General features: G+C 43.4%; 2 protein-coding genes and 1 long non-coding RNA gene across 31 annotated transcripts in view; 2 read left to right on the top strand and 1 right to left on the bottom strand.

The window, feature by feature from the left end:
• Window positions 1-7,095, top strand: part of MICAL2 (microtubule associated monooxygenase, calponin and LIM domain containing 2) — a 155,362-nt gene extending 148,267 nt beyond the window's left edge. For all 27 annotated transcript variants that reach the window (XM_085548429.1, XM_085548434.1, XM_085548451.1 and 24 more), the window contains 3 exons: window positions 2,054-2,153; window positions 3,030-3,103; window positions 3,878-7,095. In XM_085548429.1, coding sequence (XP_085404555.1) covers window positions 2,054-2,153; window positions 3,030-3,103; window positions 3,878-4,062 — 359 coding nt within the window. In that variant the 3' untranslated portion in view covers window positions 4,063-7,095. The remainder of the gene's footprint in view (window positions 1-2,053; window positions 2,154-3,029; window positions 3,104-3,877) is intronic.
• Window positions 5,894-10,870, bottom strand: LOC116653552 (uncharacterized). The gene is made up of 3 exons (XR_004307648.2): window positions 10,660-10,870; window positions 8,834-8,991; window positions 5,894-6,131 (listed from the first exon to the last, which is right to left on the bottom strand). It is a non-coding gene; the product is annotated as an uncharacterized LOC116653552 (long non-coding RNA).
• The window catches only part of PARVA (parvin alpha), a 58,538-nt gene continuing 43,345 nt past the window's right edge, over window positions 10,416-25,608 (top strand). The window contains exon 1 of one of the 3 annotated variants that reach the window (XM_015863945.3): window positions 10,416-10,622. In XM_015863945.3, the coding sequence (XP_015719431.1) occupies window positions 10,487-10,622 (136 nt within the window). In that variant the 5' untranslated portion in view covers window positions 10,416-10,486. Of the gene's footprint in view, window positions 10,623-14,360; window positions 14,479-24,890; window positions 25,319-25,608 lie in introns of those variants that run through there. The other 2 variants (XM_085548465.1, XM_085548466.1) reach the window with 2 other exon arrangements.

Genomic DNA, 25,608 nt, shown 5'->3' with positions numbered 1-25,608 from the left:
TTTCTCCCTGCTGATTGTTTGCGTGTAGGTGGCCGGTTACAAATAGGGCAGATACTGAAATTGTAGGATGTTACTGTCTCTCAATAACTCTTCTGGTGCAAAAGCATGAAGCTGTTAAGTTTCCCAAACAAAATGTAAGTGCTTTGTCACTTGAATTATAACATGTGTAATGATGCAGGAATCAGTGAGTTCAGTGTTCCATTTGACCTTCTTAAAAATAATGGGCATTATTGTTTAATGAATGACCAGTGTTTATTAGGTTAAGTTGTATTTAAGCAGGTCTGTGCTTATGTAATTCAAGTGGTTTAATAGGTATTATTAAGGTGATTAGAAAACGATCACGGTTCAGCAATAATATTGAGCTGGAAAGGTTGTGAATAACCAAATTTAGAGACAGGCCTGCAAACACTGGTCTTCAGTGACATTTACGCAACTCTCCTTTAATAATTCTGTAAGCAGAGGATGAATGGCCCCTTTGTTAGCGGGGGTTATTCATTAGCTCCTCAGCTGAATTAGAAGAGAACATGTGTGGGTGTGAAACAACTGCCATGAAGACTGATGAGCAAAATGAGGCTTTCATGATCTTCTAATTGTAGTGACAATCCATGCATTTTTTATTTTTTTTTCTCTAAAGAAAGAAAGAATATCAATCCAAGAGTGTTTTTTCATGGCCCTATTTCCCTTTATCCTGATTCTAAATAACGAATAATAAATAATTAATGTATCACTGCTTTGTTTTCCATTGACATTTGTGGAGGCTTATAGAGATCTTTTGCCTACAAGAAAATACAGAAATAAAAATCCCCAGGCATGTTTTCCACTGAAATTAGCATAACCAATCAACTGACTGAACAAATCACGAGGAATGGTGGAAAAGGAGAAAATCTGTGTAGGCAGAACATAGAAAAAAATCCAACTCTGATCTGGGAGGCGAACAGACATCTGCACCTGTGTGGACCATTTCTGATTTCATGAGCATCTATCCAAGGTTTCTCAGAACTTCCAAAAGAGTCTAAAGAGATCATCTGAAAACCTCCATGAATAAGGAATATGAGGTTTAGAAGTTCTAGGGAGGAGCAAACTTGCAGATCCCCTCCATGTATAACATAGAGACAACTATTTTCACCTCTTTTCACTTTCCTGTTGCTTTATCTTCCCATTTCATGGTAACTTCAGACTGGGGTCAAATCCCAATAGGAAATCACCACACACTGTGCAAGCGAGCATGACTCCTGATCTTGGCACAGGGACCCACACCCTTGTGATGCTCGAACAAGCTGACCTGGACTCTCTGGGATAACAGTACCTGCCTGCAGTTCTTTATGAGCACAGGGATCATGTAGAAAGGTGGCTGGGTGCTTCTATTTTGTGGCGGAAAAAGAAGGATGGAAGACGTGAAGTGAGGAGCATGTTAAAAAGAACCTTGAGGAAAAAAAAAAATAACTAAAATAAATAAAACAAATTCCTCTTGAGAAGGTGGATAGTCTCTGCTCGATTAGGAGTATCACTGGACTTAGATATTCTCTTGACAAGCTTGACTGAGGATTACTGCTGGTAAAATCAACTTACCTGCTCATTCACAGATAGGTTTGCAAAGGAAAAGGAGAGCAATAAGTAAGCAGGAATCCATTTCTGATTAACACAGGTAGGGAAGTTACTTACCATCTCCTCTCATCATTTATATAAACAGATTTGCTATTAACATAAAAAAATGTTATCAAAGGCAGAACTAAAAGAAAGCAAGTGACCATTTGGGGGAAAATAAAGAAAAATCTATTGAAAGAAAAAAAACTTGATTTCCAAATAAGCAATGTTTTTAAATCTAACACAACTTTAATTGCAATAAACTACAGCACTCAAATAACCATAAACAGTCATATATTATATGTGTTATGATTGGCTATTACTCATGTAGGTTGCATAGAGAAGAAAAATAAATCTGCTTTGTGGCTCACCTAGCCTTACAAATGAGGATTATTTAAAGTGACCTCAAGTGACAAGAGCATTGGAAGGAAGCCCAGTCATGCATATTCAACTTTGCTATTTTAAACAGTTTCAGGCATGCGGGATGAAACTCAGATGCTTCATGAGTGGTTTGAACTGGTCCTGGAGAAGAATAAATTAATGCGTTACGAGTCTGAGCTCTTGATTGTGTAAGTAAGGATGAACGTTAATGCAAAAGATGCAGAGGGGATACGGAAACTTGTACTCGTAGCACATCTGAACATGTTGCTCTGAGACAGAGTTAGGAACTGTCAGAATAAACATAGAGCACAGTCTGTTTTGAATGCAGACCTTCGGTTGAGCCCTCCTCACTGTTTCCTTCTCACAGTGCTTCAGTTTATTTCATTCCTATAGGATACTCAAAAAACTACAGGACTCAGATTTTCTGTCTTTATGCAACATGGCCCTAATGAACACTTAGGCACTTTCTCTTGTATAAGAAAAATAATCTGACAAATGTATCTCACAAGAGAAAAAATAAAGGAATTCAGCACTGAGATGAAACAAGTATATACACCAAGCCAATAACAGCTGCCTCATGAGCTGCTGTTTGTAGCTGATGGAAACAATACTGGGTCATCTCTCTGCTTCATCTCTCGTCCTCTGCAGTGTGCTCAGCAGATAGCTGTAGGTGACACCCAGATGTTTTCTCCATTATCTCTGGATGATGTGGGAAGGAATTTAAAGCTGCAGTAATCATTATTCATTCTGGCTGGACTCTGTTTGTGGGAGGACTCAGGCTTGTCCAGAATGGTGGTGTGAGTACAAGCAAAAAGCTTTGACATAGCTGGTCAAAGCCCTGAGTGTTGCACTGTAAGAAGGAGCTTAATTTGATGCATAAAGTGAAAGGTGGTAGTAGTAATTCCATCAGTGTTGTGCACAGGCAATACTTTTAGCCCTTGACTGCCCATGAAGAGAAAACAGTGGATAAACAGAATACATGAAATCTTGGTTGAAATAATAGTTATATTTGTATGGCTTTATTTAAAATTTTTATTATTTAATGTATTTTTTATTGTACCCAGAGCCCAAGAATTAGAATTGGAGGACCACCAAAGCAGATTGGAACAAAAACTGAGAGAGAAGATGGCCATTGATGGTAAGTCAAAGTGGGGAACATGAGCTGTTCTACAGTTATGGACCATGCCCATCTGAGTACCCACTAGCTTTGAGGAGTGGGGAGGATGATACTTTTCCTTCTGTGCTCTTCTGAAAGGTTATGTTACCTGCGGAGCTGCAGGTTACCATTGCATTTTGGAACTGTTTTTTTGTACTTGGGTCTACAGTCTGAATTTGTCAGTATTAGAAAAGAGAGTGGGGATGACAAATACAGGCAGATGAGTGAATTCATCGCACTGAATGCACCACAGTATCCTGTTGGTTCTTAGCATGTGGATTGCAAGTGACTACAGCTTTCAGTATTTTTTCTGGAAAACAGTTTCTATTTGTACAGATTCTACACTTTGTGATTGGGAATTTTGAGATTTATAAACTAATCTTGAAGTCTGGCACAAATGTTACATTAGGTTTCACACCCTGATACAGTAACTGCTGCCTGCCATATAGCATTTTAATTATGGTGCAATGCTTAGGCAACATTTGCAAATATTTTTGTAAATAAGTAGTATTCTTACTATTAATTCCACAGCCTAAGTTTTGCTAAAAGTTCTACAGCACACTTTAGGGGCCTTAATGGTCAACTTCTAATGGCTTGAAGGCAAGATAGATTTTCCCTGGACTGTAACATGAAAAATATTAACTACTATTGACTTCATTTGAGTGTAATATTTAATCCAAGTACAACAACTGTTAAAATGCAAATCATAACAACAAAATGATCTGGATTATGACCTCTTGTTTTGTGATCTTTCAGACAGCCTTAAAAATGAGATGGATCTAAATGAGGAAGATGAAATTTTTATTGAGATGATGAAAGTGGTTGAAGAAAGGGACAAACTCGTGTCTGCCTTAGAGGAGCAGAGAGTGAAAGAACAAGCAGAAGACCAGCACTTTGAAAGCATTCTATTATCAAGGGGCTGTCAGCTGAGTGGGATTTAAACTGCCATCTGCAAATGAATGTAATTTCAGCAATATTAGTACTATCTTCCAAAATTTAAGGTAATACAAATTTGAAGTCAGTTTCTTTGGAAAGGTCATTCCGTTATCAGGAGCTTTTAGAGAATTTCTGTGCTCACACTGGTGGGAATTGCTTCACTGTCAGCATCAAAGATCACAAGAATAAAGATGGAACGGATTTACCTGTCTGAGAGACACCGCAGTCTGTGAAAGGGAAACTGGCACTCCAGTGTTTCCTTGGAATGTTATTTTAGTGCTGAAAATAGAGTTCTTAAGCAAAAGGGTGATATCATATAGCATTTTTTGAGATGGCATTATTTTCCATCTGCTTGTCTGACTCTTTATGTGGTTTTGCTTACATTTTGGCACAGCAAAACCATGATGAACTATTTAAAGATGGAAAGCAAGCATCTCATGTAGAAGTAAGGTTAGTTGTATTTTATTTTTCTGGTGGAAAAGTCCTTTGACAAATAACTATGTGTAAGCACTCATTAAAACCATTAGAAATACAATGCCAGAGATGCATTTTCTAGGTATTCTCACATTTGAACGACATGTTAAGCATCTCTGTGTTTTGTAAAATGATAAGGGGCCATCAAGTGGGTAATTCCCCTAAGACTGTTACGTACTCCTGTGTGTCACAGGTTAAGCTCTTCTATAAAGTATGCTGAATGATAATTTTAAAATACTTATCCAGACCTGCCTCATAGGCTGTATCACAAGAAGGATCATGAGAGGTATAGCAGTTTAACAAATCTCCCTTAAAATAATTCCTCAAAAGGACTGCAAAAATATTGAGTTCTGCAACAGCAACATTTGGTAGATAATGTTGTGAGTATGTTTAAATTTCTTTTGTACTGCTGCTCAGAAATGTAGGTGTAGATCTTTTGCTTAAAGGAAGTGCCTGCTATCTCTTTTTGTTTGTGTTTGTTTGTTTCTTTTTCCTGTAGTCGTGGCATAGCAGATGTGCAGAAATTCTTGTTGGTGCTCAGGACAACTTTATGTACTTTCTTAAGTCTGCAATTCTGCAATCTAAGATTGGTAATATTTCAGGCTTATACATATGATGCGCTTAGTGCTCAAACTGAAAAACCAAGGAGACCAAAAGACTGTTTCTTCTTCAATATCGTTTTACCTCACACTTTGACTCAAAGATTTGATGTTCTCATTATTTCATGACTGGTGCTTATTTGCAAGAGCTGCCTTCTTACAGCCAAAGCTACAAGCGTTCTTGTTATGAGAAAATTAAGCTAAATAACCTCTTGGTAACTAGCTGTAGGGTAACAGGTACACTGGATCTTGGTACGATAACTTAGGAGTGAACTTAAGTTTTTGTTGTATTGTAAGAAATCTAAATTATCCTTTTTAAAAACAAAAGAAGTTTTCACTGTTGACCACAAAGACATAATATACCTCTGTTGCTGCAAGGACTGTACTACTGTTATGCAGTATTTATGTATTTATACTTATTTATTAGTCTGTGTAAAGAGGATAAGAGTGTCATGTTACATTTTACAGTTCGGATGTTGTCTCCATTTTTCACAAATAAGTTTATTTCTAACAGATATTTATAGGTAAAGGTCTGCAGAGTAGATTAGGTAGCTTTATCCATTTGGCAATTATTAGTAATAAAGTATAAATTAAGACATAAATAATATCTCAGTGGGATACCTTTACAACATAACACGTTGAGCTTTAACAGTATAATTTGTCTTTCATTTGGGTGGAGAGACATAGCAGGATCCCTGAATGTATTCCAGAATTACCATCAGCCATTTCTGTCTGTCATTCATATGCTGAGCACACCTTGATCTTCACGTTACATTTTTATTGAGATGGATTGCAGTGATTTGTTTTAAGAGTAACTCTATTCCTTTAGATTGACAGAGAGCAGAAGTAAGCAGGACAGCAATAAATATGTTCATTTTCTCTGTTGAAATCTGCTGGCATCCCTAGTTTTGTGGAGAAAATGGATGGACTGCATCAGTTCCCAGAAGCCTCATGTAATCCAGGGGAGTGATGATACTGTCTGGATCATCTGCCATTGTTTTCTGTAGGAAACAAAGTCATAATATTTTCACTGGATTCTTTTTTTTTTTCTTTTTTTTTTTTTTTTTTTTTTAACAAGTTTTTACAGCAAACATTTTCTTAGTGCTTTGCACAGTAAGGCAGTTCAGCACAGAAGCCCTTGGTTATATCAGTTGGTGATTATTTATTCACTTAATTTGTACTAAAAGCCCACTTCTCCTCCTCTGTACAAGAGAAGGAAGGGCAGCCCCAGAGGTCCTCTGCCCAAGTCTGACGCACTCACCCAGTGCAGGTGCTGTGCTCCAAGAACCTGGGCTCAGGTCTCCCTGTGGAGCAGACAGGCCATGAGACTTCACCTTACAGCAGATATTTGTTTGGCTGCTGAGAGCCAAGAGATTAGAGGCAGGAGGAGTTGAGAGCCATCAGCATTTAATGGACTGTGTAGATATTCATTGCCAAAATGATACTTTTCTGCATGCCACCTGGTGATAACACTCCATCCACAACCACAGGTCCCACATGTCTACTCTTGGGTGGAAAAATCTGGCAGGTTACTGCTACCCTGACTGGTTCTGCGTGCCTCACAAGCTCAGATCCACAAACATACTGTGCAGGCAAAGCAGGAAAAGAATAAATTCTTGAGCAATTTAAAGCAAGTCTTTGTATTGTGTGAATAGAGGAGGCAGAAGAAATAAGCTACATGCCCTGGTTGCTGGTCAGTTTAATATGGCTGGCATGTATTACAAAACTGTCTAAATGTGTTTTGTTATGAGTGTTCTTACTGCTTGATCTTTCTTGTGAATTGACTCATTAATATATACTGGATTTGTTGGGGTATATTTTTTTCTTTATTTTTTTTTTTCCAGTCCTTGGTACCTGTCACTGTTGGGTATAATGTGATGTGCTGGAATGTATTGCCATGTCTAAATGGACTGGATGTGAGCAGTTTTGTATTTGAAGAAATAAAACTGTATCTCACTCTCTGAAGTGCTTGTGAGTCATTTCCATAGTAATTTCTCTTCTCTGGTACCTACAGTAGAATAATAATGTGTGTCGGTGGGTAAGAAATTATATCAGTTTCTTAATCATATACTAGGAAGTAAATTACCCTGTGTTGCAGCCCACAGTTGCATTTTGTAGTTTAGAAATAATGACACCTTGAAGCTGGGTGGCATTCTATTCTACTTCTAACTTAACAGGTTGTGAAATCCATGAAATCAACAACTTTCTTACATAGGAATTCACAACCTAATTTCCTTCGACACCACACACAAACTGTAACAGCTCCCTGAAGATTCGAAGGAAAAGCAACCACATGGATCACTAAGAATTGGTGATTAAAACCTTAAATGCCATTTTTTCAAATCCCCACTATTTTACTTATATTAGATCATCTCATTTTGTTTCTTTTTTACCAGCAGGGAAGCCTTTCAGAGCAAGACAACGTGCTTTTCAAGATGAGAGAAGCAAGACTGGAGCTTATGTTAGCATCTGCGCTGTCATTCCCAGCTCAGCAGCTTTGAACTGCTTGATAGTTCCTCCTCTTCAGATGGCAGATGGACAGCAGCAGCTTCCTTTTGAGGTCAAGGTAATCTCTGGCATATTTGAACTGAGCTTTTTCTTCTGCTGACGCGTACTTTCCTTTCCATTTTGTGTGCCTGAGAGACAGGCAGGTGTGGTAGTGACTCCTTGTGCTGTGACACTCACAATATCTCAGGACTGCACAGGAATTACAGGCCTGCAGGGTTTATTGGAAGTAATACATCAAACTATTATCTGTGTTTAACACCTCTCAGACAGCAGGTAACCACTTAGGGGGTTTGAGTGTCCCAGAGCACAGTGTGGAGAGGAATGCCACCAATGAATTGACTGAGGCTTCCCTCCTGCCTGCTCCTTCTATCTTCAAAAGATTCTGTATCTAAAAAAAGCCAATTGGGCAAGGATTTCAGGGAATGGATTTTGTAAGCTATTACTTGCCTCAAGATCAGTCTGTTTGCCCTCAAGGTAAAGGAACGCCTTGCTGGAATATTGATGTAACAGATGCACAAAATCATGGGCTCAAGTGAAAGGCACGAGTGATGCTTATTGAGAAAAATTCCTTATACTAATTTTTCCTAAAACAGTCTCAACACACTCAGATGTGAATGCATATGAATTTGGCCATGCACACATCGATGACTAATTGACAGAACTACCACGTGGCTGGAAGCATTAAGCACCAGAATGATGCTAGCATCTGAGTGACAATTCCCTTTGGAACTTCTAAAATATTTCATCTCTGTAGCTGTATACAATACATACTCTTTTGTTAGGTTTCTAAGCAGCCTCTTTTATGGTGCTGTTGACTGTTACTTGGTGGGGAGGTATAGTGGAGGGCACGTTCAGTAGTTAACTGTGCAGAATTGTCAGTCAAATGTGTGGGAAAATGAAAAGGGTGGACTTTGGTCTAGTTCTGTTCCTCCTCAAGTCAGTGAAGAGATTTGCTGAAAGCAGTTACAGCAATAGCAGTGGGGCACTGGAGCATCTGCCTTCTGTGGTTTAAGCGACCAATCAGATAAAAGGCTCATGCAGAGGCACACGTCAGAGACAAACACTGAACTTAAAGACAGAGCAAGAATTTATTGTATGACCTTAACCAGCTTGGCCTTAAGCCTGTGTGTTTAAAAAATAATAGTAATAATAAGCAAAAGTACTTTGAAAAACTAGACAGGACATCAGAGCTGACCTCTATCACAGGAGCCAGCCATCTCAGGTTAAGTATATGGTATCCTTTCAGTGCTGAAGTGCTCCTTCTCATTAGCCTGGCCAACAGCAAGTATATTCTGAATCATGTCTCTTCTACCTCAGTCAGAAGCAAGAGTCTGTTCCCAATCACTCTGAGTCCTGCAGTAAAAGAAATAAAAGAAACGGGTGTGCATGGATGGCTGTGCAGGTGAATAAGGATGCATGTGAAGCGTGCTGATGTAACCAACTTTATTACCTGGCAATAGCATGAACATGATGAGGCTACAATTAAAGTGAGCTATCGGTTGGCTCACCAGTAAGAACAAGGTGCTGACAGGGAGCACGGTGAGAGGCCTTGCGGGCTGCTCCAGGTTTCAGCAGCCTGCTTGGAACCAGAGAGCAAAGCCAAGGACACGTGGAGCAGTGGTGGCAGCCTGGGCTCGTTCTGCTTTTAACTGATGGCAGTATGGATGAATAAAGCTTTTCCCCAGGGCATATACTAACTGCACACAACAAATACTCATTGATGTCAGCTAACCGATGCCACCAGCTTGTGAAAACACAACAATTATGAGCTGATTTAGAAATATCCTCGCGGTAATTTCATTTCGCTCATTCCGCCTAAAGGACAGCACGGTATTTGCATGAAGCGTGGGTGGCTTTTTGCCCGAACTGTTAATGGAGTGATTAAGCGGGGAAGGGAAAGCAGCGCCTCCAGCTGACACCGCAGCCCCGGGTGCCTTCCGCACCAGCTCCCGAGCTGCAGCACATCATCTGTAGTATGTTTATATATAGTAAATGTGTATGTTTGGTGGCCCTGCTAGGCAGGGGGGTTGGAACTACATGATCCTTGAGGTCCCTTCCAACCCGGGTAATTCTGTGATTCTGTGATTCTGTGTGATCTGCTTTAAAGAAGCTTCTCTCTAAAGCAACTCATCTGCAAATGACAGTAATGCTAAGTCACCTTGCTTGCTTCCCTTCTTTCCACAGCGGTTATTATCTTATTTTATTTTATTTTTCCGTAGAAACCTCGATGCCCGCCTCCCTCAGCCAGAAGCTTTGGCGGTATCCCGCGGGCTGCTTAGCACAGCGTGCTCCCTGCAAACGTACGCGTGCCTCCAGCTGGCACAGGGCTATCCAGCGGCACGGTTGTTAGATGCTCACACAGTGCAGAAACACCTCCCGCAGCTGCCACGTGCGTGCAGGTACCGAGTTGTCCCGGTGCTGCCCGGCCCGCTCTCAGCTCGCGGCGGTCCCGTGCCGCTTCCAGGCGGCCATCAGCCGCCGCACCGCCCCGAGGCCCGGCCCCGCTCGGGCTGCCCGGCTGCGCCCTTCCCCTGCCAAAGCTGCGCCTCTGGCCGCACCCGAGCTTTTTGCTAAGCGGGTCGCCCTACGCCAGGGCCCGAACCGAACCGCAGGAAGGTACGAGGGGCGGCGGGGCTGGAGGGCCGTCCCCCGGCGGGACAGGTGAGGGCGGAGGGGCGCAGCCGGCGGCGGAGGGCGGGCGGGAGGCAGGGCAGGAGCGGGAGAGCGGCGCGGAGCTGCCTCAAATGCCTGGAATAATTCCGCTTCCGTTCAGAGCCGGGAGCGGCCTCCCACGGCTCCGGGGCCTCGCAGCCGTCTCCTCCATCCCCGAGCGCCGGCCGGGCCCGCCATGGCATCGTCCCCCCAGAAGTCCCCTTCTTCCCCTAAATCTCCCACCCCGAAATCGCCCCCGTCCAGAAAAAAAGATGACTCGTTCCTGGGCAAGCTCGGCGGCACGCTGGCCAGGAGGAAAAAAGCCAAAGAAGGTAAGAAGCGCAGGTTCGCGCGTTTCCTGGGAGTTACCTCGGGACGGGGAGGGGGGTGGGAGGAGACACGGGGAGAGGAAAGGCTCGGGGGAGCGGAGGAAGGGGCTGACGGGCGGACGCGGGTGGGGTGGGCAGGCGAGCGGGGAAGGGAGGAGCGCCGCGTCGCCTTGGGGCGCAGCTCGAGCTGGCGACGCGGGGACGGGAGAGCTCCGACCGGGAGCCGCCGGGCTGATGCGGCCGTGGGGCCGGGGAGTTGGTCCCGCGGGCCGGGGAGGGCCGGGCGGGGCGGCCGCAGAGCCACGCGGAGGAGCGGGCCGTGTCCCCGCGGCGGCCCGGGGCCGTCCGGATGGCGGGCGGGGCGGAGCCCACCGCTCTGCGAGACTTGGTGTGCGTGCCCGCTGTAGCTCGCAGGGCGTTGGGTTGTGTTGTGTTGTGTTGTGTTGTGTTGTGTGCGGCCCGCCGTCTGCACGGCGCTTTGGGAGGGCAGGGTCACGCTCACAGCTTGCAACAGCGCTCTGATGGTTACAGTTTAACCTGCTCGTTCCTGTGCCCGGCTGGGAGCCCTCGGCTCGTTGCAGTGGAGCTCGAAGAACGCTGAGCCGACATTCGGGTTCTTTGTCCGTGTATTTGAATTAATACCCACCCCCTACTGAATCTGCCGATTTAGAATCCCGTGAGGCAGAGAACTGGGGTTTAACCTTACTCACCCAGCGTTTTTGCTGCTGCTGTTAATTTAAACTCGGTACCAAGTTAGCAGTCACTTCAAAACTGTTTTTTCAAGCTTGCAAGTCGTTTGCTTGCAAAGGGGGGGGAGCGTTCTGCTCAGCAGACCGTGCTTCTGAGGTACACAGCTGGGTAGTGACAGCAGCACAGCATTTCACACAGGCCCCTGTGCTGCACATACTGCTTTGGGCAGTTCAGTTACTCTGTCTGTGATGCTTTGAGTAACCTAAGATACAGTTACTTGAGATACCACGGATGATGTCAGTAGGGATTAGTCATACATTAAAACGTAATATTTAATTACAGTGCATTTTATGGAGCGTTTCATGAGATCTAAAATTTGGAGCAGAGATTTGCTTATGTTCTTTCATGTAGTGTCTTGGTTTTCGTTTAAAGTTCTTCGTCTGCTGTCATCCAAAGATGAGAACACTGTCGTTCTGTGAAAGCACAAAGCAGCTCTAACTTTAGATAGCATAAAAATGTTGTTTAAGTGACAAAACCCACAAATGATTAACTGTATTCAGTAGTAATAGTTTTTTATCTTATGAAAAAATGCAGAATATTCAGTGATCTGTTTACAGCTGAACTATCATAGCCCAGAGTTCTGTAGTTTTTGGTGAGATTCTGTCCTTTTTGTTCCTGAAAACCATTCCAAGACTGAGCTGCCTCTTCTGTGCCTATAAGGAGCCCAGAGGGTACTGGGCAGGAGCATAACTTGTTCACTGGGCCTCTCTGTGTTCCTGAAAACCATGAGCAAATCACACATTTTTGGTAGCAGTTTGTATTGCATATTAAGCCTATCTCCATATGAGTGCAAGGAGCGAACATAGTGATCTCATTTTCTATATATGGAGGCTTGTGTTATGTTATCTTGTGAATTTTACATGGCGGGTTCAGGAAGGCCATGTGTGATTGTCCTCCTTGGATTTACCTGGCTTGACAATGAAGCTTTGTAATAGCTTAATCCATAAATAAAGGCAGACAAGGGAAGCCTTAAGCACAGGGTGATGGGAGCATTTGAGATACTTGATGTAAAATTTGTGTCTTTCTGGAATCTGTGACTGAAGTACTTTGATGTGTGACTGACAGAGATCACGCCTACACCTGGCTGTGGGTGCTCACCAAAGTAACAGGGTTTCTTTGGTCCACAAGTGCCCTATGTAAGGTGAGATTTTTGGCTTGTTTTCTTTGGACCTGTTTCTGTGACTTGTCTTTGAATTGTACAGGAAAAAAAAAAAAGTGTTGAAGAATTTGTTGAGCAGTGAGGAACCAGGTGAGGCTTAACAAAAGCAAGTGTAGAGTCCTGCACCTGGGGAGGGACAACTGCGTGTGTCAGTACAGGTTGGGGGCTGACCTGCTGGAGAGGAGCTCTGCAGAGAAGGACCTGGGTGTCCCGGTGTACAACAGGTTGGCCATGAGCCAGTGGTGTGCCCTCATGGCGTAATATCCATTGGTAACGTGTACCACAAACAAAAAATGGGCTTCTGCGTGCTCATTCCACCCTGGTGCCCTGCAGGCATGCACTGTGTTTCCTTTAAGGAAGAAATGTCATGATGAAAGCTGTATTGGCACCATTCTATCTCTGCTTTCTGTTTGTACCGCAGCACATCAGTGCTGGGCTTTCCTGCTGCATCAGGATAGCTGTTGCTTTCTTTCATGTCTGCCATAATGTGTTTCCAACCTCAGTGCATAGCAACTGACATGTGTGCATTATCTTCTTTCCCTGCTGCTTCTGCCTACCATGTTCCCATGTCCCCAGTGTACCAGCAGGGCCAGCTGCGCAGCTGGTGCTGGGCACAGCCTGCCCCTCTGCCCCTGGAGGAATACTGCCTTGGTGCCAGTCCCAGAAAGCAGATGGAATGCTTCTGCTGAGTGGGAGGAATGGGGAAAGTGGAAAGAAAAGCAGAGGCGAGACTCACCTGCTTCTTTGTTGTCATTTGTCATTGCAAACCTTTCTAAGCACAAGGGCAGGGCTTAGAAAAAAAGTGAGGAAGAAAGTATTCAGGAGGAGAGGTGGTTTTTGATCGTTTGAAAACCAGATCTCAGGATATCTGGACGGGGTCCTCTGCTCTGAGGGTTGAAAGCATTGCTGGGTGGAAAGCCAGATAATTGCCTCTGAAACGCTTCTGTCAGTGTGGACAGAAAACCCAGCTGTTGCTTATGCCGTGATGGCAGTAGCCCTCCCAATGCAGCTCTTGGGCCTGGACTAAGTGGCAGTGCTGGCACGCTATAAGCTGATGTCCCCTACCCTGCTGGATGTGCACAGGTGCTAGAGCAACTGCTGTGGCTTTTGGGTCTGCCACTCTCCTGCCTTTCTGCCTGTCTGCCTCCTCCCTTTGCAGTTGTGCTCTCTGCAACCAGCAGGAACCGATCAGCACTGTGAGATGCAATTCTCTGTTAGGTGTTTGTTACTCTCTGAATGCCTACAGGTATCGAGCCACTGTATTTGCATTTGACTTACATTACATGGGTAAAATAGCTGCAACAGAAACGTGCCTCGAGTTTCCTGCATTTTCCCCATTTCAGGAGTTTCTTAATTCTCGGCAATTCTGCAGGTTTCACACAGGATAAAACTAAATCTGTTCTCAGTACATTAAGGAAGGAGGTGGGCCACATGCTGCCGGTGATGTCACAGAGACTGGCAAGCTCGGGCTGCAGGTTCACTGAACAGTGGATGTTGAAAGGGGACCTCTGGAGATCATCCGAAGGTGGAGTGTTCGTGTTCAACAAGCTCACGCCTCTGGCTGGCCAGCTGTGGGGAAGGTGCAGTTACAGCATCTTTTGTCAATTCTTGTTGGTCTCTGCTGTAGTTGATTAGATTCATAGCAATTATTTGGATGAAAGGTGTGAAAAGATGGAAGCGGTGAAATCAAACCAATATTAAGCAACCAGGTGAAGAGCTTGCGGTGCTTACAAATTACAGGGCAGAACCGTGATTAGAAGAGAGCTAAATACCATCTCAGCCTCATGTGCCTTTATCTCCGTGTTAACTTTTTGTTTACATCTCCAGATTTAAAATATGCTATTCCTGATACCAGGAGCACACAGAAATATTCAGTCTTCAACATGAAAACTATAACAAAGTGAAGCTGTAGAAGATGATCAAGATGTCCTCACTTTCATCCTCAGTAAAGTGAGTGTGCCATTAAGAAAATCTGTAATTGTGGGTTGGCAGTATTTTCCTTAGCGTTTAAGGAATCTGTCCTGAGGATGAGAGAAGAGTCCAAGACTCTGGCCAGAGAGAAATTCTTTGTGAGGTTCTACATCTTGAAAACTTCCAACCTAAACCCAGCTTCCTCTAAGTGTCAGTCTGCACTTCTACGAGGGTCCCTTGTACTGAATAGCTGGGATATCTTTTGTGTCTTCTGCAACCATTAAGCCACATCCCATGGAGGATAAATCATTGAATATGGGACTTTGTGCCTTTCTCACTGGCATGACAGTAGGGACAGTTGGTGCTGTTGTTACTTCTCTGTAACTGCAATCAAATGCTTCTTCTTAACTTAATCCATAGTTCTGCAGTCTTCAGCAAAATGCTGATGCTGCTGGTGGTGAAGTCATTGGCTGCAGAAGCCCAGTTCTTTATAAAGAGAAGTTCTACAAAAGCAGTCATTGAGGCGTTGCTGAAATATCGGTGCTTTCCCATCCACAGCTTCTGTTCCCTTCCTCCTCACACCAGTTCCTCACATGGTGACGCTGACTTGTGTTAACTCACTGTAGGCTCTTAACTAACATGCAGGCAAAGCCTGAAACAGGTGCACATTGACAGGACAGCTGACACTGTGCGAGATGCAGTCAGTGCTGTGCTGGAAGCAGCATGATGCCACTTTGTATGAGAGAGCTGGAAAACAGGTTTTGTGGTACTTTGCCATTTCACATGCGGTTCTTGCAGTGCAGGGTGGGGTGGGACTGAGGCTTCGTGTGCTGTGTGTGTTCCTGGTGCCTTCCCTCTCCAGCTCCTGGCAGATCTGGTCCTTCTTTGAGCACAAGGGAGCAGAAGCTTTTTAACCTGCTGCTCTTCACTATGCTGCTTGATGAAAGGACACTTGGAACCTTGCTCTGTATTTGTGTTGTCACACAGCTTATGTTTGGTGTGCTAATACTTATTAATAGATAACATAACTTGGTTTTAATATGCTTAGCCCTCGTGGGACTGGGTGTGTGTGTGTGCGCTGAGTGAGCCTGTGAGTTAATTCATTTTGATGACCAGGCTGAAACACAAACAAGAAATGTCTTGGACCAAAAGCAAAATCAAAGCAGCAGCCTTGTGTGGCTCCTTAGCCTTCCATGCAGCTGTCCCTTGGCAGCCTGTGCTCAGGCCAGAGGAAACCAAGGGCCAGGGAAAAAAAAATAAATAAATTTAAAAAAAAAAAAAAAGAGAGAGAGAAACAGGGATGTGAGTGGTCAGGAGTGAGTTACTGAGTTGTATTGGCAGAGCTGTATTAGGAAGATTAGCCACCATCTGCTGCTCCTAATCCTGCACCTGGCTCTGCACTGTGCCACTGTTCAGCCAAGTGATGGCCTTACTCAGTAGTGGAGATTGGCAGGGTTAAGTAACAAGACTCTGCAGTCCCACAAATGTTCTGCTTTCCTTCTCATTTTGGAGAAGCCTGTCTGAAATAACTGCACGTGGTGCCATAAGACATTCTTACTTATGTGAATTTAATATAGAATTCAGGGTAGCACGCTGGTCATGATCGAGCAATACTGCTGTTCTTCTAGACTTCTCATTTCTCCTTGTGATTTCTGATTCGTGTACATATTAACCATCATTTACCATTAGTGAGTAATTAATATCTTGTTGATCTTGTTCTTCTTGATTATTTCTGCAAAAGAAGATTCCTGGAATATTTCCGTAAGTCACTCTTGCTATCTGGAGTCACTGGTGAGTCCTTTTAGCTCCTCTGGTTGTGATGCACATGGAGCTGATGGTGCCCTTCCTGTTGCTGGCGGAGCAAGCAGTCTGTCTCCCAGCCAGCACTGGGAAAGCTGAACCTTCACTAGCAATGAACCTGTGGGGTTCCACTGGGAAAAAGGGAATCGAGGGAGGGTGCAGGAACTGAGGGCTCAGGAGGGATTGTCTTCCTGGAATCGCGGGCAGGCTGAGACTTGGGTGCTAAGCAGTTGTGGGGTATCGTTGGCCATGTGGCTCAGCAATGAAGCAGGCATCGTTCACAAGTAGATGGACAAGACCACAGACAGCTTCAAGACTGAGTGTGCTGCAAACGTGGGTGTTGAGGTCAGAATTTCCCAGACAAGGATGTCTAAATTGCCATGCCCTACTTAGCCAACTGTGAGCTGGATTAATGAAAGGGAGAGTTTAGGTGGAGAAGTACTTTGGGCACATTAACTGGGAGAAGAGAGAGATGTTTTCTTTTGTATCTGTACAGGTGGCCCTTTTGAAGCAAGCCAAAATAAGCCTCCTCACCTGGGTAACGGCCTGAATAGGTTGGCAGGGTGTGAATCCATTTTCAGTGTCTGTAAAGAAAAGCGTAACGCTTTGCCAGCATACAGCCTTCCATTAATGATTTTCTTACCAAGTTCCTCCTTGGCCTGTCGAGTCGGGCTGGGGCCTAATAACTTTGGATTTCTTGTAACCGTAGGCAGTTCTAAAGCAGCAAACTATCAGCAGCGAGATATTGGTTTAGAAGAACACTAATGCACGGGGAATTCTAGAGCAAATGAGGCAGTGCTGTCAATGGTTCAGATTGTTCTTAATTACAATAATGACATTATAGGAGCCGCGGTTGCTGCTGGGCACAAAAGAAGATAATGATAATGTCAGGGCACTCGGAGTAAATGCAGCATAATGTATTGCAGCGCTGAATCCGCAAGATAATGCGCCTGACTTGTCGTAGGGGCGCACGAGGGAGAAGAACGGGGAGAGACCGGAGCGGTTTAATTGTAACAACGCAATTCAGGGCCGCAGTTCTGCTGTCCAGTCAAACACTTGAGCAGTTGGGGCGCTTCGCTTGTCAGCGGCAGCTCGGGGCCGGCTGTCCGTGCTGCCCCGGCGCAGGGTGCAGGTGCTCCGCGGGGCGCAAGGTGGCTCCAGCTGCCGGGGGAAGCCGCCGCCGCCTCGGGAGCCCGGGCCGCCCTTCGCTTCTCGTATGTCGTTCATGAACCGCTTCTCCCGGCGGGTTTTGTCAGACGCTGTGAGCTAAGTTGCTTTGTCTGAGTCCAGGGTAACAGCTCCACGTCGTGACTTCGTCCCCGGGCTGAGCTGCGGAGGTGGGAGAGCTGCGGTGTGTGGCTGTGGAGTCAGAGCTTTGTGAGAAAAACACTAAGAACACGATGGGTGAGGGAGGAGCAGGATAAATTGATTAGAGGGTCAACTTAATAAAACCTTGAATTCCTTGCCGGCCTGTAGTCTGCAACAGCAGCATTTTTGTTTTCAGTGTCTTTTAAAAGTGAATTATTTCTGTTTCCATTTATTGCCATTTCTGTTTACAACGTAACGGTCGCTGCTGACAGCCCCTCCTTACACAGAGTGCTTCCATCCATACCCTTGTGAGCATCCAGGCATTTTTGCAGTAGGTCAGGAAGAAGCAAAAAGCTGTTGTATTACTACCAGCTGTGGAGAAACTGAGGCAGGAAAGGTTCATTGACTTGATGTGCTCATGAGCCAATCTGCAGCTTCCAAGGTGGAAACAGAGCAGTGCTTCCATTTCCTAATTTGTCTCTAATTTTGCTTCCTTATTTTCTTTAAAGTTTGTTTCCTAAATGATCTTTTGTATGCCTTGATAGTGGTTAGCTTTTTACATAAAGCTGACCTCCCTCTATCTGCATACACATATAAAAACCAGCTCACTTGGTACTTTCTTGATAAAGTATCAGGTGTTAAATTTGGAAACCTGAATCAGCCACGTTATTTAAGTCTAAAACCATGTAGTTTTCCTCTCTGATGTTAAAGAGAGCAAAATAGATGAGCCGGAATTACTGCTACTACCTGCAGTTGATATTAAAACAAGACGGCACAAAGCCCCATGTAGAATTATTAGCTACTTGTATTTGCAGTTTTCCAAACTGATTTTGTCACAAGTTAACTGTGGGCAGGAGTACAATGAGTAACTCCCCAGATCTAATCCCCTTGTTCTCCATTCAGACCCACACCTCTTAAGGTCAAAGAAAGCTTTGCCTGAATAAGGAATGCAACAACTAGCCCTAGTCCTAGTACATATAGGGCCAGATTGTGGGTCACAGCCAGCTTAGAAGCGCCCAGCTCCAGAGAGCCCACATCTTGTGCCTAATAGGCAGATCCTTCACACTTTACTGCGATCCTTTATTAACACATCAAATACAGGAGGAAAAAACTGACAGCGTTATGGCTTTTCAGAATCTTATTAGTGTGTCTTCGTGTTTTGTGTTTCTATCTGAAATGATGCAAATACGGCTTCAAAAACATAGCCATGTTTTCACAAGAGCATAAAGAAAATAGAAATAATCAAAAGTTACAACTAAATTCTCAGATAGTTTGGCCAATTAATAAATCTGCAGTCACAGAATAGGAGGTCTGTAGGCTGAAGTTGGCTCTTAACTTAATGTTAACTTACATTTAATTAGCCAGACCAGATGGAAGCTAGCTAAGCTTCACATGAAGGCTTGTGGGGAAAAAGGCATAATCTTCCATTTTGTCAAAGGAACTAATACCACAGATTAAAGGTTGGTGTTCTTTTCAGAATTTAAAGAGTGGGTGCACAGTGGCCAGTGGCAAGAAATAGCTTGAGCACTAACAAATTAGCTTAACCCCTGGATGACTAGTAAACAGCTCTGCTTCATTTGCTTCCCCAGTTCAAACCATTGGTCTCCAGTTTCAGGAATAAATCCCAGAGAGATAAGCGTGCTTGTATTTTGTTCTTTCATCAGGAAAGTAGACCTCCATGTAGGCAGCTACAGCAAGATGAAGTTTTGGGTAAAGTTTTCTCATACAACTGAGCAAAAATTCTTGCTGTTCAGATGCTGAGTGCTTGGGATTAGTCTGAGAAACTGATTAGTTCCTTGCTTAATGATAACCATGCAAACAGACAAGTCAAGAGGAGTCAAGAAACCATTCATGTGCTTAAAGAGTTAAAAATATGGATCAAGCCCAAGTGCACTATTACAGGGCTTGAAAATGAAAAATAGTTGAGTGAAGTTCTTTGTAAGATATACTGAACTTTAAGCGTTGCTACAAGAAGCGACTCCTCTTCAAAATATGGTAATTAAATTTGAGCAGAAAAAAAGAAAACCAAAAACTCAGAAAGAAGGGGTCAGGCTGTGCTAATTACTCAGTTGTTTAACCAGTCTTGAGGGATGTTTCCCTGTGATATCAGCAAGGCAGTAGAGACTGCTTTCTGATCTGAAGTAAGTTCCATAGTAGAAAAATATAGAATGCTAGCATTGCTCTGAAACATCCAGTGCTGTCTTGCTTGTGCAGAAAGTATGGAAAGTCTGCAGTAGGTAATAAGTATTTTAACTTTGATATGTCATCTTTGCATATCTTGCTTGCAGGGGGTATACTTATGCAAAGTCTAGCGTGGGATAGAGGGGCAGCAAACAAGCACCTGTTTTTTGAATAAGGTTTGTGCCTGAGTCTGAGCAGCTGTTTTCAAGTCCAGCACTAGAGAATTAGATTTCTAGTGGACTTTACCAGCTGGGACGCAGGCACCTGTAGGGCCGATAACTGTCTTTTCAACACCCAAATGCATACGATATCCAGATACCTGAAAAGATTCTTAAGTTCCCACAAATGTTTCTTAGTCTAATGCAGGATATTTTAAAACACATAAAATCAAGCCTTTCAAAACTTTCTGGAGCTTTCTTACATTGTGTAAAACTTTTTTGCTACTAGACCATCTTGCATAGATTGTCACATCTGAACTTTCCCATAGCAGCCAAAAAAATCCATTACCACTTGATGGCTGCATCACTTAAGTAAAATTATGTGGATGAGATCAAGACAGTTCTTGTGAAGAGTTAGAGTATCTCACAAATCTCAGTTAATTATCTGTACTTGCTGACAGTCCCAGGAGAGAAGACTGGGGAACTGAAAGAACGTGCAAACTGCAGCCTGTTTGTGATTGCCGTGTGTGGGTCCATGTAGGGTATGCTCAGGTGAGGAGATCTCTGCTGTTGTTTGCTGTAGCATTCTTAGAGCATGGATGAACGCAGCCCCACACTGTGCAAAATGTTTGATTTTAATAAAACAGTTTTAGGGCAAAAAACCCTTCTACACTATCAGCTGAACTAAAGCACGTGTGGATTTGGAATCCTACCAAGTACTTTGATAGCTTTTTTCACGTGTATGTGTGTTAATGATTTGCTATCTTTTTTATTTCTAAATAATTATATCCTGGGGACGTAGGACAAAGATTTTTCTAATCACCACTTACTAGGCCACATCCATCTACAGTTACTGAATGGTGGCACTGAAGACACCACAGTTATGTTCCTTTTTGTGTTATTGATGTATTTCAGATACTGTTCGGAGGCAAAATACATGAAGGGAAGGGAAATAGTAAATTTAAAATACAATTGTAGTTGCAAATGATGGAAGTAACATTTACATGTCATGTGGCTCACTTCAACCTTTGGAAAACCCAGAGAAATATAAGAGTGCACGGTGTGCTTTTTGGTGAATGCAGATATTGTGTAAATATCTGTATATTTTCCCAGACAGGTGAAACTTAATGCGGTACATCTTAACAGCAACTTCTGTTTTCATATAAATGCCCTCTGCATTTGGAGGGTATAGCGTAGCCCAGTAGGATTTGTCCCAATAAGTACATGTGAAGAGAGCATTTAGGAATAGGGCCATTCATTTACCCTTGGTAGCCACGTGTTGGAGATTGTCAGGTGAGAATCACGATCTGTTTTTTAAGGGCGTGAGTAACACCAAATTCTGTGTTTAATAAACCTCTGTTACAAAAAGCATTGTAGAAACCAGAGTTTGGGAACTGATCTTTTCATGGAAGTACTGTGCAGTGTGAAACTTGCCAAAAACTAATGGATCGTTTGCAGGAAATTGAAATTTAAAGTGGATGAGTCAGTCTACTTCAAGGCTGAACAGTTTCCACTGAACTTAAATAATGAATGCCAAGACCCAGAGACAGCACAATCAGCTACAGCAGTTTTCTTCAGTTGCTTCAGCCAGGTGCTGTAGTGGAGTCTGTGTTTAGCAGAGTTCCCCTTGTCTTACAGTTAGTTTAGCAGACTTTAAAAGTACTCACGTGCATTCTTGTTGCCATCACTGAAACCTTTGCAGAAGCAGCAGCAGCTCCAGTGGTTTTATTCATTTATTTTTTACTTCATGGCAGTTACTACAGCACATGTGTCAGAATGTGCAGTTTCTGCTTTTTGGGATTTCATCTGCAGAACACTGCTACCTTTTTTTGTATCTTCATTCCCCAGAAAAGGAGGAGGTGGCTTCTTTATTCAGAAGGGATCTCTGTTAGCTTCATTGTCTCTTAAAAGAGACAGGCTGTTTACTTTCTGGCATGTGCAAAGATTCTGATACACTTAATGAAATCAAACGTTAGGAGGGAAGGGAGAAAGAAATCATTGTTTCTGGTTTTGACAAATGGTGTGCTCAGAGCACATTTATGCAGCACCAGTTTTGGCTTTTACTTAGTACCTGGGCCCAAAATGAACCTAACTCTTTGTAGGAACTCAGATGAAGTGTACATAGATGTGATGTGGCTTAGATTTCTTTAATGTGAGCTATTGTTCTTGAAGCCTGTGCCTGTAGAGAGTGGCTGAGGACACGAATGATCTTCTGGTGAAACCTTTGCTCAGTTCTTTGCTCTTGCAGAGAAAGTCCTGTTCTCCAGCTGGCATCTGTAGTGGCACCGCATGGTGTTTCTGAGCTGGAGAGTCAATGTGGGCCTTGGGCCTCTGGGTTCACACAGAACTGAAGGTAGTTGATGTTTCTCCATTCATTCACAGCTGCTCGTGGGTATAGTTATTTTTTCCTGTCTGACATCTAAATAGAAACATTAGATCTGGATTGTTTACATTAATTTAGGATGTCACTTAATTAGCTCATTTTTGAGTTGCAACTGTCTCTCTCTAGTTAGCATAAAAATGGATTAGCACAGGCCTGAGCAGCATAGCACTTGCACACCAGGGATGTACAGCTGGAGAGGAGTTTGAGAAGACTGTGAACACATCTGATGGCTCTTGAGAATGCTTTGCCGTCCTCTAATAATTTGTCTTTGGCAAGTCCTCGCATGCACATCTACCAGACTTTCTCCCAGTACCTTTCTTGGGTGAATTTTCCTATTTGGCAGTTGACTGCATGGAGTTGTTGGCACATTCACTGGGTTATGTGAGGAGTTTCTCAGTTTTGCCATGAGCTTTTTAGAGATCCATCCCTTAATATGGATGATATGCATTTATTTATTTATTGGAATACTGCTTTTTGAATGTGTGTTCCCTGTTTACCTTCTCTAGTGAATGATCGTGTGGTCCTGAGGACCTGTGATTTTGTGTGCACGGCAAGGCCTTGGAAAGCAGGGCTGCCTTTATCTCCAGTTTGAGCACTACTGCTGTAGTTCCATTAGCCCTACAAGTGAAGGATGGAGTCCTGCTCTCATTGTAACTCCTGGGATGTTGCACCATCCCAAGTGTTTATGTGATTGTAGAGCATCCAGGCTGAGAGAACTGATGTAAGCATCAACTCTTGGTGGTGGTTGGTTACTTTTAATCTGAGACTCTTCCCTGATGTAATTTGCCACGAGGACCTGTGAATGTGCAAGAGATGATGGATGATCATGTGTGAGTGAGAACAAGCAATGAGTTTGGGAACAAGGGGTGATGGAAGCAGTGCTCATATAGTGGCACAGATTCCTGCATCAGATTTGGATACTTGTGAGCCTCAGTTTCTAGCTATGTGAAACACAGCAATGATGAGAATTCCTTTTCAAAGAGCTTTTTAGATGAAAGATGTTACAGGTTTAGTGTGAATGTGATGAAAGACGCCAGAGAGCAGGATGCTTTGGCAGGAAAACAGCCACTGGGGTATGTCTGGTTTCCACGCTGTGCTCTAACATGTGTACAAGCCAGGTTGGTTTTGGAAAAGTTACACACAGAAAAACTTGAATTCAGATAAATATTGCACTTTTTTCTTTTTTTCTTTTTTTAATGAAGAAGGGGCTTTGGGAAGAGCACACACGGGAGGGCACTGCAGTTACTGTTTCACTCTATGATGTTCCTTCTTTGAGAAACATTCTGTTTTTGGCTGGTGAGCAGTTGGGACTCACCAGACAGGGTTAATTGTTTCTGTGCGAGAGACTGATGATTTAAATATGAATTGTAGCTTTTTGACCCTATTAATCATAGAACTGCCTGACCTATCCTGCTTACTGTAACAAAGCTCCTTTTTTTTCTTTTTTTCTTTTTTTTTTTTTAATGATGAGTCATGAGCATATTTTAAATTAGATTTTTTTAAGAATAAAAAAAGTACCATGATTGCATTTTAAAAACATTTTCTAAGCTAAGAATGTAGCGTATGTATGTCAGCATACAGTGCAGGGGGCTTACAATAAGCTGGCTTAAATGAGGACTAGATCCAGATGAGAGCAGACTTGTGAAGAAAGGCTGTGGGCACATGTTTTGGGGAGTGGCTGGAGAATTTCTGCTGTAGGGGAAGGTTCACTGGTGGGCACTTTACCTAGAAACCAGCTCGGGTGATGTTTCTGGTTAAAGCAAGATGTAGGATTTAAAGCAAGGAACCAATGGTTGTGAAAATTAATTCTTGTATTGTTTACTCTACAAGAAAAGCTCTAACTATGCTCTAATTCATTCGCTTTGCTTTGCTTTCCAAAAGTATTTTTAGAAATTAAATAAAAAACATTAAAGTACTTCAAGAAAGCAGTTGTGGGGTATTTTTACTTTTTTTTTTTTTTTTAATTTTTATTTTTAATAATGCCATTAAAACTACTTCGGAGAGAAGAAAAAGCCCTCTGGAGAAGCAAAGCCCTGCCCTGTGTTACAGCCCAGCCAGACAGGGCCGTTTAACCCACTCTGTGCACAGCGCTTGTGGAGCTGCAGCAGAAAGACTGGCTGAAGCCCGACGTTTGTTGCTCAGTTTGAAAAAGTGCATTTTGGAGCCTGCAGGCCTTTAAATGCGTAAGGATATTTAACTCCTACGTGCCCATAGAGCAGCCGTGCTACACAGGCCTCCAGGAGCAGAAGTGAATCTCCCCGGGCAGAGCCGGGTGGGCCGCTGCCCCCGTGGGTGTGTGAGTCAAGGAGCAGCCGGCCTACTGCGGCCATGGCCCCACTGTTCTCTTCTCTGCTCTGCTCTCCGGCCTTCCCGAGGACTCATTGTTCACCCTGCCGGCTCGCTTTCTGCCAGCTAGTTTGGTTCCAGCCTTGCTCAAATGTGTTTTTCTCCCTGGGACCGGCCGCTCGTTAATTTATCTACCAGATAAGCAGTTGCGCACAATTAAAAGCCTTCTTTGGTCCTGTTCGCCCTCACCCCTCCCACATTTTTTCCTGCCATTCTGGTGACCCTTTTCTGACTCCTGTTACCTTTTAAGAAGTGGCGGGATCAGGCGCTAGGTTGAGTTGCGAAATGCTTAACCCTCTGTCTCCCTTTGCAGCCCTGCGTAAACAGCTGGCACACATCTTCTTGCAGAGCATTTTAGAGGGCTTTTTGTGGAGAAATGTGACGTCTGAGTGCCTGTTTCCAGCCTGGATTGCAGCAGATGTAGGATGCGGGAGGGGTGAAATAAGAAAACGAATTTCCTTATGCTCCAGATCCCACGTATCTCCGGGAGCTCTACTTCTAGCGCTTTAAAAATGATTTTGGATAAAAAAATTCCACTGCGGGGTTCCACGCTTTATTCAAGGAGTTAAAAGTCTGGAGCTGCGCTTGATGAGCCAGATGGTCTTTAACAGTAACATTGTTCATATTGTTTAGATTATCCTGTTGCAAGTACAGTGCCTCGTTTACCTTTTATGGAAGAAAGTGTGGAAAATTGACCACAGATGTAAGTAACCAAGAATGATGGCTGAGGCAATTCTTACCAGGCCTCCCTCTCTAACACGCCTGATCCTGCAGATAAAAATAAATAGAGAAATGGGAGGCAGCATGAGAAATATCTAGTGTTACCTATTTAAGTGTTTAATTTGAGCTCTGTGAGCTACTAAAACCTTTATTTTCTTAGACTAAGATTTCTTCACATTGAGCTGGTTTTGGTCTTTCAGTGTAGGCAACCTGAATGTGGATTGGTGTCCAGGTACTAAATAACACACCATTATATTTTTTTTCCATCCTTTT

This window comes from Coturnix japonica, chromosome 5 (assembly GCF_054131305.1).
Source record: "Coturnix japonica strain WE chromosome 5, WE-NBRP24, whole genome shotgun sequence".
NCBI classification, from domain to species: Eukaryota; Metazoa; Chordata; class Aves; order Galliformes; family Phasianidae; genus Coturnix; species Coturnix japonica.
Note: the sequence above shows the minus strand (reverse complement) of the source record. Positions and strands in the feature narration are given on the sequence as shown.